General features: G+C 58.0%; 2 protein-coding genes across 2 annotated transcripts in view; one reads left to right on the forward strand and one right to left on the reverse strand.

The window, feature by feature from the left end:
* LOC140402849 (NAD(P)H-hydrate epimerase-like) overlaps positions 1-16,415 on the reverse strand; it is a 923,606-nt gene that overhangs the window by 580,046 nt on the left and 327,145 nt on the right. The window lies entirely within an intron of this gene.
* Positions 1-16,415, forward strand: part of LOC140402853 (brevican core protein-like) — a 68,699-nt gene that overhangs the window by 51,398 nt on the left and 886 nt on the right. The window contains exons 5-6 of the mRNA XM_072490478.1: positions 5,447-5,574; positions 15,614-15,904. Coding sequence (XP_072346579.1) covers positions 5,447-5,574; positions 15,614-15,904 — 419 coding nt within the window. The remainder of the gene's footprint in view (positions 1-5,446; positions 5,575-15,613; positions 15,905-16,415) is intronic.

Genomic DNA, 16,415 nt, shown 5'->3' on the forward strand with positions numbered 1-16,415 from the left:
TAACCCCGAAACCCAATCCTTAACCCCGAAACCCAATCCTTAACCCCAAAACCCGACCCTTAACCCCGAAACCCAATCCTTAACCCCGAAACCCAATCCTTAACCCCGAAACCCAATCCTTAACCCCGAAACCCAAACTTTAACCCTGAAACCCGACCCTTAACCCCTATACCCAATCCTTAACCCCGAAACCCAAACCTTAATCCCGAAACCCAACCCTTAACCCCGAAACCCAAATCTTAACCCCAAAACTCAATCCTTAACCCCAAAACCCAATCCTTAACCCCGAAACCCAATCCTTAACCCCGAAACCCAATCCTTTACCCCGAAACCCAATCCTTAACCCCGAAACCCAATCCTTAACCCCAAAACTCAATCCTTAACCCTGAAACCCAATCCTTAACCCCGAAACCCGACCCTTAACCCCGAAACCCAATCCTTAACCCCGAAACCCAATCCTTAACCCCGAAATCCAATCCTTAACCCCGAAACCCGACCCTTAACCCCGAAACCCAAACCTTAACCCCGAAACCCGATCCTTAACCCCGAAACCCAATCCTTAACCCGGAAACTCGACCCTTAACCCCGAAACCCGACCCTTAACCCCGAAACCCAATCCTTAACCCCCGAAACCCAATCCTTAACCCCAAAACCTGATCCTTAACCCCGAAACCTGAGCCTTAACCCGGAAACCCAATTCTTAACCCGGAAACCCGACCCTTAACCCCAAAACTCAATCCTTAACCCCGAAACCCAATCCTTAACCCCGAAACCCAAATCTTAACCCCGAAACCCAATCCTTAACCCCGAAACCCAAACCTTAACCCCGAAACCCAATCCTTAACCCCGAAACCCAATCCTTAACCCCGAAACCCAATCCTTAACCCCGAAACCCAATCCTTAACCCCGAAACCCAAACCTTAACCCCGAAACCCAATCCTTAACCCCAAAACTCAATCCTTAACCCCGAAACGCAATCCTTAACCCCGAAACCCAATCCTTAACCCCAAAACCCGACCCTTAACCCCGAAACCCAATCCTTCACCCCGAAACCCAATCCTTCACCCCGAAACCCAATCCTTAATCCCGTAACCCAAACCTTAATCCTGAAACCCAATCCTTAACCCCAAAACTCAATCCTTAACCCTGAAACGCCATCCTTAACCCCGAAACCCAATCCTTAACCCCGAAACTCGACCCTTAACCCCGAAACCCAAACCTTAATCCCGAATCCCAATTCTTAACCCCGAAACCCAATCCTTAACCCCGAAACCCGACCCTTAACCCGAAAACTCAATCCTTAACCCCGAAACGCAATCCTTAACCCCAAAACCCAATCCTTAACCTCAAAACTCAATCCTTAACCCCGAAACGCAATCCTTAACCCCAAAACCCGACCCTTAACCCCGAAACCAAACCTTAATCCCGTAACCCAATCCTTAACCCCGAAACTCGACCCTTAACCCCGAAACCCAAACCTTAATCCCGAAACCAATCCTTAACCCCGAAACCCAATCCTTAACCCCGAAACCCGACCCTTAACCCCGAAATCCAATCCTTAACCCCGAAACCCGATCCTTAACCCCGAAACCCGATCCTTAACCCCGAAACCCGATCCTTAACCCCGAAACCCAATCCTTAACCCCGAAACCCAATCCTTAACCCCGAAACCTGACCTTTAATCCCGAAACCCAATCCTTAACCCCGAAACCCAATCCTTAACCCCGAAACCTGAGCCTTAACCCGGAAACCCAATTCTTAACCCCGAAACCCGACCCTTAACCCCAAAACACAATCCTTAACCCCGAAACCCAATCCTTAACCCCGAAACCCAAATCTTAACCCCGAAACCCAATCCTTAACCCCGAAACCCGACCCTTAACCCCAAAACCCAAACCTTAATCCCGTAACCCAAACCTTAACCCCGAAACCCAATCCTTAACCCCGAAACCCAATACTTAACCCCGAAACCCGACCCTTAACGCCGAAACCCGATCCTTAACCCCGAAACCCGACCCTTAACCCCAAAACCAATCCTTAACCCCGAATCCCAATCCTTAACCCCAAAACCCAATCCTTAACCCCGAAACCCAATCCTTAACCCCGAAACCCAATCCTTAACCCCGAAACCCAAACTTTAACCCCAAAACCCTAATCTTAACCCCGACACCCAAACCTTAATCCCGAAACCCAAAACTTAACTCCGAAACACAAATCTTAACCCCAAAACTCAATCCTTAACCCCAAAACCCAAACCTTAACCCCAAAACCCAATCCTTAACCCCGAAACCCAATCCTTAACGCCGAAACCCAATTCTTAACCCCGAAACCCGACCCTTAATCCCGAAACCCAATCCTTAACCCCGAAACCCAAATCTTAACGCCGAAACCCAATCCTTAACCCCGAAACCCAATCCTTAACCCCGAAACTCAATCCCTAACCCCGAAACCCAATCCTTAACCCCGAAACCCAATCCTTAACCCCGAAACCCAATCCTTAACCCCGAAACACAATCCTTAACCCCGAAACCCAATCCTTAAACCCGAAACCCAATCCTTAACCCCAAAACTCAATCCTTAACCCTGTAACCCAATCCTTATCCCCGAAACCCGACCCTTAACCCCGAAACCCACACCTTAACCCCGAAACCCAATCCTTAACCCCAAAACTCAATCCCTAACCCCGAAACCCAATCCTTAACCCCAAAACCCTACCCTTAACCCCGAAACCCAATCCTTAACCCCGAAACCCAAATCTTAACGCCGAAACTCAATCCTTAACCCCGAAACCCAATCCTTAACCCCAAAACTCAATCCCTAACCCCGAAACCCAATCCTTAACCCCGAAACCCAATCCTTAACCCCGAAACCCAATCCTTAACCCCGAAACCCGACCCTTAACCCCGAAATCCAACCCTTAACCCCGAAACCCGACCCTTAACCCCGAAACCTAAACCTTAACCCCGAAACCCGATCCTTAACCCCGGAACCCAATCCTTAACCCCGAAACCCGACCCTTAACCCCGAAACCCAATTCTTAACCCCGAAACCCAATCCTTAACCCCGAAACCTGAGCCTTAACCCGGAAACCCAATTCTTAACCCCGAAACCCGACCCTTAACCCCAAAACTCAATCCTTAACCCCGAAACCCAATCCTTAACCCCGAAACCCAAACCTTAACCCCGAAACCCAATCCTTAACCCCGAAACCCAATCCTTAACCCCAAAACTCAATCCTTAACCCCGAAACCCAATCCTTAACCCCGAAACCCAATCCTTAACCCCAAAACCCGACCCTTAACCCCGAAACCAAACCTTAATCCCGTAACCCAACCCCGAAACCAATCCTTAACCCCGAAACCCAATACTTAACCTCGAAACCCGACCCTTGACGCCGAAACCCGATCCTTAACCCCAAAACCCGATCCTTAACCCCGAAACCCAATCCTAAACCCCGAAACCCAATCCTTAACCCCGAAACCCAATCCTTAACCCCATAACCCGACCCTTAACCCCGAGACCCGATCCTAAACCCCGAAACCCAATCCTTAACCCCGAAACCCAATCCTTATCCCCGAAACCCGACCCTTAACCCCGAAACCCACACCTTAACCCCGAAACCCAATCCTTAACCCCAAAACTCAATCCCTAACCCCGAAACCCAATCCTTAACCCCAAAACCCTACCCTTAACCCCGAAACCCAATCCTTAACCCCGAAACCCAAATCTTAACGCCGAAACTCAATCCTTAACCCCGAAACCCAATCCTTAACCCCAAAACTCAATCCCTAACCCCGAAACCCAATCCTTAACCCCGAAACCCAATCCTTAACCCCGAAACCCAATCCTTAACCCCGAAACCCGACCCTTAACCCCGAAATCCAACCCTTAACCCCGAAACCCGACCCTTAACCCCGAAACCTAAACCTTAACCCCGAAACCCGATCCTTAACCCCGGAACCCAATCCTTAACCCCGAAACCCGACCCTTAACCCCGAAACCCAATCCTTAACCCCGAAACCCAATCCTTAACCCCGAAACCTGAGCCTTAACCCGGAAACCCAATTCTTAACCCCGAAACCCGACCCTTAACCCCAAAACTCAATCCTTAACCCCGAAACCCAATCCTTAACCCCGAAACCCAAACCTTAACCCCGAAACCCAATCCTTAACCCCGAAACCCAATCCTTAACCCCAAAACTCAATCCTTAACCCCGAAACCCAATCCTTAACCCCGAAACCCAATCCTTAACCCCAAAACCCGACCCTTAACCCCGAAACCAAACCTTAATCCCGTAACCCAACCCCGAAACCAATCCTTAACCCCGAAACCCAATACTTAACCTCGAAACCCGACCCTTGACGCCGAAACCCGATCCTTAACCCCAAAACCCGATCCTTAACCCCGAAACCCAATCCTAAACCCCGAAACCCAATCCTTAACCCCGAAACCCAATCCTTAACCCCATAACCCGACCCTTAACCCCGAGACCCGATCCTAAACCCCGAAACCCAATCCTTAACCCCGAAACCCAATCCTTAACCCCGAAACCCGACCCTTAACCCCAAAACCCAATCCTTAACCCCGAAAACCAAATCTTAACTACGAAACCCAATCCTTAACCCCGAAACCCAATCCTTAACCCCGAAACCCAATCCTTCACCCCGAAACCCGACCCTTAACCCGAACCTTAACCCCGAAACCCAATCCTTAACCCCAAACCTCAACCCCAAAACCCAATCCTTAACCCCGAAACGCGAACCTTAACCCTGAAACCGAAACCTTAACACCGAAATCCAATCCTTAACCCTGAACTTTAACCCCGAAACCCAAACCTTAACCCCGAAATTCGAACCTTAACCCCAAAACGCGAACCTTAACCTCTAACTCTAACCCCTAATCCCTAACCCACATCACTGGATCAGAAATCTAACCCTAACCCTCACACAAACCTCAACCCAAATTTATCCCGACCGTAAGAGAACCCTAACTCTAACCCTAACTGTACCTCAAACCCAATCCGAAACCTAACCTTAGCCCAAAGAGTAACTCTAACGTCACCTTGAGCCAAATTACATTAATAACTACTCTTAGCCCTGGTCCTAACTCTACACTAACCCTGATCTTAACTCAAACCCTAATCTTAATCCTGATCCCAACTCTAACCCTAACCTTAACTCTAACCCTAACCCTAACTCTAACCCTAATCTTAACCTTACCCCCAACCGTAGCCCTAACCTTAGTCCTAAACTTAACACTGATCCTAACTCTTAAACATAATCCGAATCTTAACACTAATCGTAACCAAAATCTTAACTAAGGTGTCCTTAACCCACTATTCTTAGCCTAAGGGAGTTGAATGGATGCTCAGTATTGGTGTTCTAAATGTGTTTGACTGACCCATGACCCCGCTTGTATTTCAACTGTTTCGGTCCTCGTCGCCAGGTATCCTATTCAGACCCCGCGGGAAGGTTGCTATGGTGACATGGATGGATTCCCTGGTGTTCGTAACTATGGTACCCAAGACCCAGAGGACATGTATGATGTCTACTGCTATGTTGAGGACTTAGAAGGTACTGGCGAGCTTCCAGCATTCCCCCCGTAACCCTCACCCCGTCCCATTGCCGCCGATTTCTATCTCACTGCCATTGGCGGCTGTGCCTTCAGTTGCCTGAAGGAGAGCCGCACTGTGGGAGGGTCAGTACTGAGGGAGCGCCGCACTGTCAGAGGGTCAGTACTGAGGGAGAGCCGCACTGTGGGAGGGTCAGTACTGAGGGAGCGCCGCACTGTGGGAGGGTCAGTACTGAGGGAGCGCCCCACTGTCGGAGGGTAAGTACTGAGGGAGCGCCGCACTGTCGGAGGGTCAGTACTGAGGGAGCGCCGCACTGTGGGAGGGTCAGTGCTGAGGGAGAACCGCACTGTGGGAGGGTCAGTACTGAGGGAGTGCCGCACTGTGGGAGGGTCAGTACTGAGGGAGTGCTGCACTGTGGGAGGGTCAGTACTGAGGGAGCGCCACACTGTCGGAGGGTCAGTACTGAGGGAGCGCCGCACTGTGGGAGGGTCAGTACTGAGGGAGCGCCGCACTGTGGGAGGGTCAGTACTGAGGGAGCACCGCACTGTCGGAGGGTCAGCACTGAGGGAGAATCGCACTGTCGGAGGGTCAGTACTGAGGGAGCGTCGCACTTTTGGAGGGTCAGTGCTGGGGGAGTGCCGCACTGTGAGAGGGTCAGAGCTGAGGGAGTGCCGCACTGTCAGAGGGTCAGTGCTGAGGGAGTGCTGCACTGTCAGAGGGTCAGTTCTGAGAAAGCGCCGCACTGTGGGAGGGTCAGTACTGAGGGAGCGCCGCACTGATGGAGGGTCAGTGCCGAGGGAGCGCCGCACTGTCAGCGGGTCAGTACTGAGGGAGTGCCGCACTGTCAGAGGGTCAGTACTGAGGCAGCGCCGCACTGTCAGAGGGTCAGTACTGAGGGAGCGCTGCATTGTCGGAGGGTCAGTACTGAGGGAGTGCCACACTGTCAGAGGGTCAGTACTGAGGGAGCGCCGCACTGTGGGAGGGTCAGTACTGAGGGAGTGCCGCACTGTCAGAGGGTCAGTGCTGAGGGAGCGCCGCACTGTCAGAGGGTCAGTACTGAGGGAGTGCCGCATTGTCAGAGGGTCAGTACTGAGGGAGGGCCGCACTGTCAGAGGGTCAGTACTGAGGGAGTGCCGCATTGTCAGAGGGTCAGTACTGAGGGAGCGCCGCACTGTGGGATGGTCAGTATTGAGGGAGCGCCGCACTGTGGGAGGGTCAGTACTGAGGGAGTGCCGCACTGTGGGAGGGTCAGTACTGAGGGAGCACTGCACTGTCTGAGGGTCAGTACTGAGGGAGTGCCGCACTGTGGGAGTATCAGTACTGAAGGAGCGCCGCACTGTGGGAGTGTCAGTACTGAGGGAGTGCCGCACTGTGGGAGGGTCAGTACTTAGGGAGTGCTGCACTGTCAGAGGGTCAGTACTGAGGGAGTGCCGCACTGTCAGAGGGTCAGTACTGAGGGAGTGCCGCACTGTGGGAGGGTCAGTACTGAGGGAGGGCCGCACTGTCAGAGGGTCAGTACTGAGGGAGTGCCGCATTGTCAGAGGGGCAGTACTGAGGGAGCGCCGCACTGTCGCAGGGACAGTACTGAGGGAGCACCGCACTGTCAGAGGGTCAGTACTGAGCGAGCTCCGCACTGTGGGAGGGTCAGTACTGAGTGAGCTCCGCACTGTGGGAGGGTCAGTGCTGAGGGAGTGCCGCACTGTCAGAGGGTCAGTACTGAGCGAGCTCCGCACTGTGGGAGGGTCAGTACTGAGTGAGCTCCGCACTGTGGGAGGGTCAGTACTGAGGGAGTGCCGCACTGTAGGAGGGTCAGTACTGAGGGAGCGCCGCACTGTCAGAGGGTCAGTACTGAGGGAGTGCTGCACTGTCAGAGGGTCAGTACTGAGGGAGCACCGCACTGTTAGAGGGTCAGTACTGAGCGAGCTCCGCACTGTGGGAGGGTCAGTACTGAGTGAGCTCCGCACTGTGGGAGGGTCAGTGCTGAGGGAGCGCCGCACTGAGGGAGGGTCAGTGCTGAGGCACCGCCGCACTGTGAGAGGGTCAGTACTGAGGGAGTGTCGCACTGTGGGAGGGTCATTACTGAGGGAGCACCGCACTGTGGGAGCGTCAGTACTGAGGGAGCGCCGCACTGTGGGAGGGTAAGTACTGAGCGAGCGCCGCACTGTCGGAAGGTGAGTACTGAGGGAGTGCCACACTGTCAGAGGGTCAGTACTGAGGGAGCGCTGCACTGAGAGAGGGTCAGTACTAAGGGAGTGCCGCACTGTGGGAGGGTCAGTACTGAGGGTGCTCCGAACCTGTGAGAGGGTCAGTACTGAGGGAGCGCCGCACTGTGGGAGGGTCAGTAATGAGGGAGCGCCACACGGTGGGACGGTCAGTACTGAGGGAGCGCCGCACTGTGGGAGTGTCAGTACTAAGGGAGCGCCACACTGTGGGAGGGTCAGTACTGAGGGAGCACCGCACTGTGGGAGGGTCAGTACTGAGGGTGCGCCGCACTGTGGGAGTGTCAGTATGAGGGAGCGCTGCACTGTGGGAGTGTCAGTACTGAGGGAGCACAGCACTGTGGGAGGGTCAGTACTGAGGGAGTGCCGCAGTGTCAGAGGGTCAGTACTGAGGGAGCGCCGCACTGTGGGAGTGTCAGTACTGAGGGAGCGCCGCACTGTCAGAGGGTCAGTACTGAGGGAACGCTGCACTGTCGGATGGTCAATACTGAGGGAGTGCCGCCCTGTCAGAGGGTCAGTACTGAGGGAGCGCCGCACTGTCAGAGGGTCAGGACTGAGGGAGCGCTGCACTGTCGGATGGTCAATACTGAGGGAGTGCCGCCCTGTCAGAGGGTCAGTACTGAGGGAGCGCCGCACTGTCAGAGGGTCAGTACTAAGGGAGTGCTGCACTGTGGGAGTGTCAGCACTGAGGGAGCGCCGCACTGTCAGAGGGTCAGTACTGAGGGAGCTCCGCACTGTCAGAGGGTCAGTACTGAGGGAGTGCCGCACTGTCAGAGGGTCAGTACTGAGGGAGCGCCGCACTGTCGGAGGGTCAGTACTGAGGGAGTGCCGCACTGTGGGAGGGTCAGTACTGAGGGTGCACCGAACCTGTGAGAGGGTCAGTACTGAGGGAGTGCCGCACTGTGGGAGGGTCAGTACTGAGGGAGTGCCGCACTGTGGGAGGGTCAGTACTGAGGGAGTGCCGCACTGTGGGATGGTCAGTGCTGAGGGAGCGCTGCACTCTGGGAGGGTCAGTACTGAGGGAGCGCCGCACTGTGGGAGTGTCAGTACTGAGGGTGCGCCGCACAATCAGAGGGTCAGTACTGAGGGAGCTCCGCACTGTCAGAGGGTCAGTACTGAGGGAGTGCCGCACTGTGAGAGGGTCAGTACTGAGGGAGTGCCGCACTGTCAGAGGGTCAGCACTGAGGGAGTGCCGCACTGTGGGAGGGTCAGTACTGAGGGAGTGCCGCACTGTGGGAGGGTCAGTACTGAGGGAGTGCCGCACTGTCAGAGGGTCAGTACTGAGGGAGTGCCGCACTGTCAGAGGGTCAGTAATGAGGGAGTGCCGCACTGTCAGAGGGTCAGTACTGAGGGAGTGCCACACTGTGGGAGGGTCAGTACTGAGGGAGCGCCGCACTGTCAGAGGGTCAGTACTGAGGGAGCTCCGTACTGTCAGAGGGTCAGTACTGAGGGAGTGCCGCACTGTGGGAGGGTCAGTACTGAGGGAGTGCCGCACTGTCAGACGGTCAGCACTGAGGGAGTGCCGCACTGTGGGAGGGTCAGTACTGAGGGAGTGCCGCAGTGTGGGAGGGTCAGTACTGAGGGAGCGCCGCACTGTGGGAGGGTCAGTACTGAGGGAGTGCCGCACTGTCCGAGGGTCAGTACTGAGGGAGTGCCGCACTGTGGGAGGGTCAGTACTGAGGGAGTGCCGCACTGTCGGAGGGTCAGTACTGAGGGAGCGCCGCACAGTGGGAGGGTCAGTACTGAGGGAGTGCCGCACTGTGAGAGGGTCAGTACTGAGGGAGTGCCGCACTGTGGGAGGGTCAGTACTGTTGGAGCGCATCACTGTCAGAGGGTCAGTACTGAGGGAGCACCGCACTGTGGGAGGGTCAGTACTGAGGGAGCGCCGCACTGTCAGAGGGTCAGTACTGAGGGAGTGCCGCACTGTCCGAGGGTCAGTACTGAGGGAGTGCCGCACTGTGGGAGGGTCAGTACTGAGGGAGCGCATCACTGTCAGAGGGTCAGTACTGATGGAGCACCGCACTGTGGAGGGTCAGTACTGAGGGAGCGCCGCACTGTCAGAGGGTCAGTACTGAGGGAGCGCCGCACTGTCAGAGGGTCAGTACTGAGGGAGTGCCGCACTGCGGGAGGGTCAGTACTGAGGGAGCGCATCACTGTCAGAGGGTCAGTACTGAGGGAGTGCCGCACTGTCCGAGGATCAGTACTGAGGGAGTGCCGCACTGTGGGAGGGTCAGTGCTGAGGGAGCGCTGCACTCTGGGAGGGTCAGTACTGAGGGAGCGCCGCACTGTGGGAGTGTCAGTACTGAGGGTGCGCTGCACTGTGGGAGTGTCAGTACTGAGGGAGTGCCGCACTGTCAGAGGGTCAGTACTGAGGGAGCACCGCACTGTCAGAGGGTCAGTACTGAGGGTGCGCTGCACTGTGGGAGGGTCAGTACTGAGGGAGTGCCGCACTGTCAGAGGGTCAGTACTGAGGGAGCACCGCACTGTCAGAGGGTCAGTACTGAGGGAGCGCCGCACTGTGGGAGGGTCAGTACTGAGGGTGCGCCGCACTGTGGGAGGGTCAGTACTGAGGGTGCGCTGCACTGTGGGAGTGTCAGTACTGAGGGAGCACAGAACTGTGGGAGGGTCAGTACTGAGGGAGTGCCGCTGTGTCAGAGGGTCAGTACTGAGGGAGCGCCGCACTGTGGGAGTGTCAGTACTGAGGGAGCGCCGCACTGTCAGAGGGTCCGTACTGAGGGAGCACCGCACTGTGGGAGGGTCAGTACTGAGGGAGCGCTGCACTGTCGGAGGGTCAGTACTGAGGGACCTCCGCACGGTGGGAGGGTCAGTGCTGAGGGAGCGCCGCACTGTCAGAGGGTCAGTACTGAGGGAGCGCCGCACTGTTGGAGGGTCAGTACTAAGTGAGCGCCGCACTGTGGGAGGGTCAGTACTGAGGGAGCTCCGCACTGTGGGAGGGTCAGCACTGAGGGAGCTCCGCACTGCGAGAGGGTCAGTACTGAGGGTGCACCGCACTGTTGGGAGGGTCAGTACTGAGGGAGCTCCGCACTGTGAGAGGGTCAGTACTGAGGGAGCGCCGCACTGTGGTAGGGTCAGTACTGAGGGAGTGCCGCACTGTGGGAGGGTCAGTACTGAGGGAAAGCTGAGGGAGCTCCGCACTGTGGGAGGGTCAGTACTGAGGGAGCTCCGCACTGCGAGAGGGTCAGTACTGAGGGTGCACCGCACTGTTGGGAGGGTCAGTACTGAGGGAGCTCCGCACTGTGGGAGGGTCAGTACTGAGGGAGTGCCGCACTGTCAGAGGGTCAGTTACTGAGGGAGTGCCGCACTGTCAGAGGGTCAGTACTGAGAGAGCGCCGCACTGTCAGAGGGTCAGTACTGAGGGAGCGCCGCACTGTGGTAGGGTCAGTACTGAGGGAGTGCCGCACTGTGGGAGGGTCAGTACTGAGGGAAAGCCGCACTGTCAGAGGGTCAGTACTGAGGGAGTGCCGCACTGTCAGAGGGTCAGTACTGAGGGAGTGCCGCACTGTGAGAGGGTCAGTACTGAGGGAGCGCCGCACTACCAGAGGGTCAGTACTGAGGGAGCGCCGCACTGTGGGAGGGTCAGTACTGAGGGAGTGCCGCACTGTGGGATGGTCAGTACTGAGGGAGTTCCGCACTGTGGGAGGGTCAGTACTGAGGGAGCGCCGCACTGCCAGAGGGTCAGTACTGAGGGAGCGCCGCACTGTGGGAGGGTCAGTACTGAGGGAGTGCCGCACTGTGGGAGGGTTAGTACTGAGGGAAAGCCGCACTGTCAGAGGGTCAGTACTGAGGGAGTGCCGCACTGTCAGAGGGTCAGTACTGAGGGAGTGCCGCACTGTGAGAGGGTCAGTACTGAGGGAGTGCCGCACTGTCAGAGGGTCAGTACTGAGGGAGTGCCGCACTGTCAGAGGGTCAGTACTGAGGTAGTGCCGCACTGTGGGAGGGTCAGTACTGAGGGAGCGCCGCACTGTGGGAGGGTCAGTACTGAGGAAGCGCCGCACTGTCAGAGGGTTAGTGCTGAGGGAGCGCCGCACTGTCAGAGGGTCAGTACTGAGGAAGTGCCGCACTGTGGGAGGGTCAGTACTGAGGGAGCGCCGCACTGTCAGAGGGTCAGTACTGAGGGAGCTCCGCACTGTCAGAGGGTCAGTACTGAGGGAGCTCCGCACTGTCAGAGGGTCAGTACTGAGGGAGTGCCGCACTGTGGGAGGGTCAGTACTGAGGGAGTGCCGCACTGTCAGAGGGTCAGCACTGAGGGAGTGCCGCACTGTGGGAGGGTCAGTACTGAGGGAGTGCCGCACTGTGGGAGGGTCAGTACTGAGGGAGTGCCGCACTGTGGGAGGGTCAGTACTGAGGGAGTGCCGCACTGTCAGAGGGTCAGTACTGAGGGAGTGCCGCACTGTCAGAGGGTCAGTACTGAGGGAGTGCCACACTGTGGGAGGGTCAGTACTGAGGGAGCGCCGCACTGTCAGAGGGTCAGTACTGAGGGAGCTCCGCACTGTCAGAGGGTCAGTACTGAGGGAGCTCCGCACTGTGGGAGGGTCAGTACTGAGGGAGTGCCGCACTGCCAGAGGGTCAGTACTGAGGGAGTGCCGCACTGTCAGAGGGTCAGTACTGAGGGAGTGCCGCACTGTCAGAGGGTCAGTACTGAGGGAGTGCCGCACTGTCAGAGGGTCAGTACTGAGGGAGTGCCACACTGTGGGAGGGTCAGTACTGAGGGAGCGCCGCACTGTCAGAGGGTCAGTACTGAGGGAGCTCCGCACTGTCAGAGGGTCAGTACTGAGGGAGTGCCGCACTGTGGGAGGGTCAGTACTGAGGGAGTGCCGCACTGTCAGACGGTCAGCACTGAGGGAGTGCCGCACTGTGGGAGGGTCAGTACTGAGGGCGTGCCGCAGTGTGGGAGGGTCAGTACTGAGGGAGCGCCGCACTGTGGGAGGGTCAGTACTGAGGGAGTGCCGCACTGTCCGAGGGTCAGTACTGAGGGAGTGCCGCACTGTGGGAGGGTCAGTACTGAGGGAGTGCCGCACTGTCGGAGGGTCAGTACTGAGGGAGCGCCGCACAGTGGGAGGGTCAGTACTGAGGGAGTGCCGCACTGTGAGAGGGTCAGTACTGAGGGAGTGCCGCACTGTGGGAGGGTCAGTACTGTTGGAGCGCATCACTGTCAGAGGGTCAGTACTGAGGGAGCACCGCACTGTGGGAGGGTCAGTACTGAGGGAGCGCCGCACTGTCAGAGGGTCAGTACTGAGGGAGTGCTGCACTGTCCGAGGGTCAGTACTGAGGGAGTGCCGCACTGTGGGAGGGTCAGTACTGAGGGAGCGCATCACTGTCAGAGGGTCAGTACTGAGGGAGCACCGCACTGTGGGAGGGTCAGTACTGAGGGAGCGCCGCACTGTCAGAGGGTCAGTACTGAGGGAGCGCCGCACTGTCAGAGGGTCAGTACTGAGGGAGTGCCGCACTGCGGGAGGGTCAGTACTGAGGGAGCGCATCACTGTCAGAGGGTCAGTACTGAGGGAGTGCCGCACTGTCCGAGGGTCAGTACTGAGGGAGTGCCGCACTGTGGGAGGGTCAGTACTGAGGGAGCTCATCACTGTGGGAGGGTCAGTACTGAGTGAGCTCCGCACTGTGGGAGGGTCAGTACTGAGGGAGTGCCGCACTGTCAGAGGGTCAGTACTGAGGGAGTGCCGCACTTTCAGAGGGTCAGTACTGAGGGAGCGCCGCACTGTCAGAGGGTCAGTACTGAGGGAGCGCCGCTTTGTGGGAGGGTCAGTACTGAGGGAGCGCCGCACTGTGGGAGGGTCAGTACTGAGGGAGCACAGCACTGTCAGAGGGTCAGTACTGAGGGAGCGCCGCACTGTGGGAGGGTCAGTACTGAGGGAGCACCGCACTGTCAGAGGGTCAGTACTGACGGAGTGCCGCACTGTCAGAGGGTCAGTACTGAGGGAGCGCCGCACTGTGGGAGGGTCAGTACTGAGGGAGCGCCGCACTGTGGGAGGGTCAGTACTGAGGGAGTGCCGCACTGTCAGAGGGTCAGTACTGAGGGAGCGCCGCACTGTGGGAGGGTCAGTACTGAGGGAGCGCCGCACTGTCAGAGGATCAGTACTGAGGGAGCGCCGCACTGTGGGAGGGTCAGTACTGAGGGAGTGCCGCACTGTCAGAGGGTCAGTACTGAGGGAGCGCCGCCCTGTCAGAGGGTCAGTACTGAGGGAGTGCCGCACTGTGGGAGGGTCAGTACTGAGGGAGTGCCGCACTGTCAGAGGGTCAGTACTGAGGGTGCGCCGCACTGTGGGAGGGTCAGTACTGTGGGTGTGCCGCACTGTCAGAGGGTCAGTACTGAGGGAGCGCCGCACTTTCGGAGGGTCAGTACTGAGGGAGTGCTGCACTGTCAGAGGGTCAGTACTGAGGGAGTGCTGCACTGTCAGAGGGTCAGTACTGAGGGAGCGCCGCACTTTCGGAGGGTCAGTACTGAGGGAGCGCCGCACTGTGGGAGGGTCAGTACTGATGGAGTGCCGCACTGCGGAAGGGTCAGTACTGAGGGAGTGCTGCACTGTGGGAGGGTCAGTACTGAGGGAGCGCCGCACTGTCAGAGGGTCAGTACTGAGGGAGCACCGCACTGTGGGAGGGTCAGTACTGAGGGAGTGCCGCACTGTCAGAGGGTCAGTGCTGAGGGAGCGCCGCACTGTCAGAGGGTCAGTACTGAGGGAGCGCCGCACTGTCAGAGGGTCAGTGCTGAGGGAGCGCCGCCCTGTCAGAGCGTCAGTACTGAGGGAGTGCCGCACTGTGGGAGGGTCAGTACTGAGGGAGTGCCGCACTGTGAGAGGGTCAGTACTGAGGGAGTGCCGCACTGTGGGAGGGTCAGTACTGAGGGAGCGCCGCACTGTCAGAGGGTCAGTCCTGAGGGAGCACCGCACTGTGGGAGGGTCAGTACTGAGGGAGTGCCGCACTGTCAGAGGGTCAGTACTGAGGGAGTGCTGCACTGTCAGAGGGTCAGTACTGAGGGAGCGCCGCACTTTCGGAGGGTCAGTACTGAGGGAGTGCCGCACTGTGAGAGGGTCAGTACTGAGGGAGTGCCGCACTGTGGGAGGGTCAGTACTGAGGGAGCGCCGCACTGTCAGAGGGTCAGTACTGAGGGAGCACCGCACTGTGGGAGGGTCAGTACTGAGGGAGTGCCGCACTGTCAGAGGGTCAGTACTGAGGGAGTGCTGCACTGTCAGAGGGTCAGTACTGAGGGAGCGCCGCACTTTCGGAGGGTCAGTACTGAGGGAGCGCCGCACTGTGGGAGGGTCAGTACTGAGGGAGTGCCGCACTGCGGAAGGGTCAGTACTGAGGGAGTGCTGCACTGTGGGAGGGTCAGTACTGAGGGAGCGCCGCACTGTGGGAGGGTCAGTACTGAGGGAGTGCGCACTGTCAGAGGGTCAGTACTGAGGGAGTGCCGCACTGTGGGAAGGTCAGTACTGAGGGAGCGCCGCACTGTGCGAGTGTCAGTACTGAGGGAGTGCCGCACTGTCAGAGGGTCAGTGCTGAGGGAGTGCCGCACTGTCAGAGGGTCAGTGCTGAGGGAGCGCCGCACTGTGGGAGGGTCAGTACTGAGGGAGTGCCGCACTGTGGGAGGGTCAGTACTGAGGGAGTGCCGCACTGTGGGAGGGTCAGTACTGAGGCTGCCACCTGGTCATTATCACTTTGCTGTTTGGGACCCAGTTGTGTGAAGACTGTCTGCCGTGTCTTCCTGCTGTTTACAGCAGTGGGCTCGGGCCTACCTCGCCGGTTGCCGCCGGGCTGGCGATGTTAAACCCCCGTCTTTCCCCTCCCCAGGCACCATCTTCGCCAGCGACTCGGACGCCCTGGACTTCGAGGAGGCCACGCGGCTGTGCGAGGAGCAGGGGACGCGGCTGGCTCGGCCGGGGGAGCTGTACGCGGCCTGGAGCGAGGGCCTGGACCACTGCACCCCGGGCTGGCTGTCCGACGGCAGCGTTCGCTACCCCATTGTCACCCCGCGGGACCGCTGCGGCGGCCGCTTGCCCGGGGTCAAGACCGTCTACGCCTTCCTCAACCAGACGGGCTTCCTCGAGCCTGCCTCGCTCCACGGAGCTTTCTGCTTTCTAGGTGACTCCCTGCTGCGGCCCGGGTTGGGGGATGGTGGTGGTGGGGGGGACACGACAATGGTTGCCGTGGCGAGTGGGTTGGCGCGGGTATGGTTTGGAATGGGCACGCGGTTGGCCGGCGTTGTCAAGGACAGCGGTTGGCCTGGTTACAGGCCCGCCTGCCCAGGAATCCCTTGAAATGGAATAATTTCTGTCGCTCACTCTCGTCGTTCAACCCGGCCTTGTCCCTGGTGGATTTATAACCTCCGAGCTTATTCATTCCGCCCGTGTCACTTAAGAGTTTGGACGGTCAGGGGTTACGATTAAATCGACCTCCTCCTGACGACAACCAGCGGCTTTGATCGTGCGGAGACCGGAACAGGGCCGGGGGTCGAACCTGAAAATTAGTGCCTGGCCCGTTTGCTGGGGGCGGGAGACCGGACATCGGGTCTCTGGAATTTCTCTCCCGCACCCGCAGCCCAACACCCTCCGGGAACGCTGTCAATACTGTGGGGGGGGGGGGGGGGGGGGGG

The sequence above is a fragment of the Scyliorhinus torazame genome, chromosome 26, assembly GCF_047496885.1.
Source record: "Scyliorhinus torazame isolate Kashiwa2021f chromosome 26, sScyTor2.1, whole genome shotgun sequence".
Taxonomy (NCBI): Eukaryota; Metazoa; Chordata; class Chondrichthyes; order Carcharhiniformes; family Scyliorhinidae; genus Scyliorhinus; species Scyliorhinus torazame.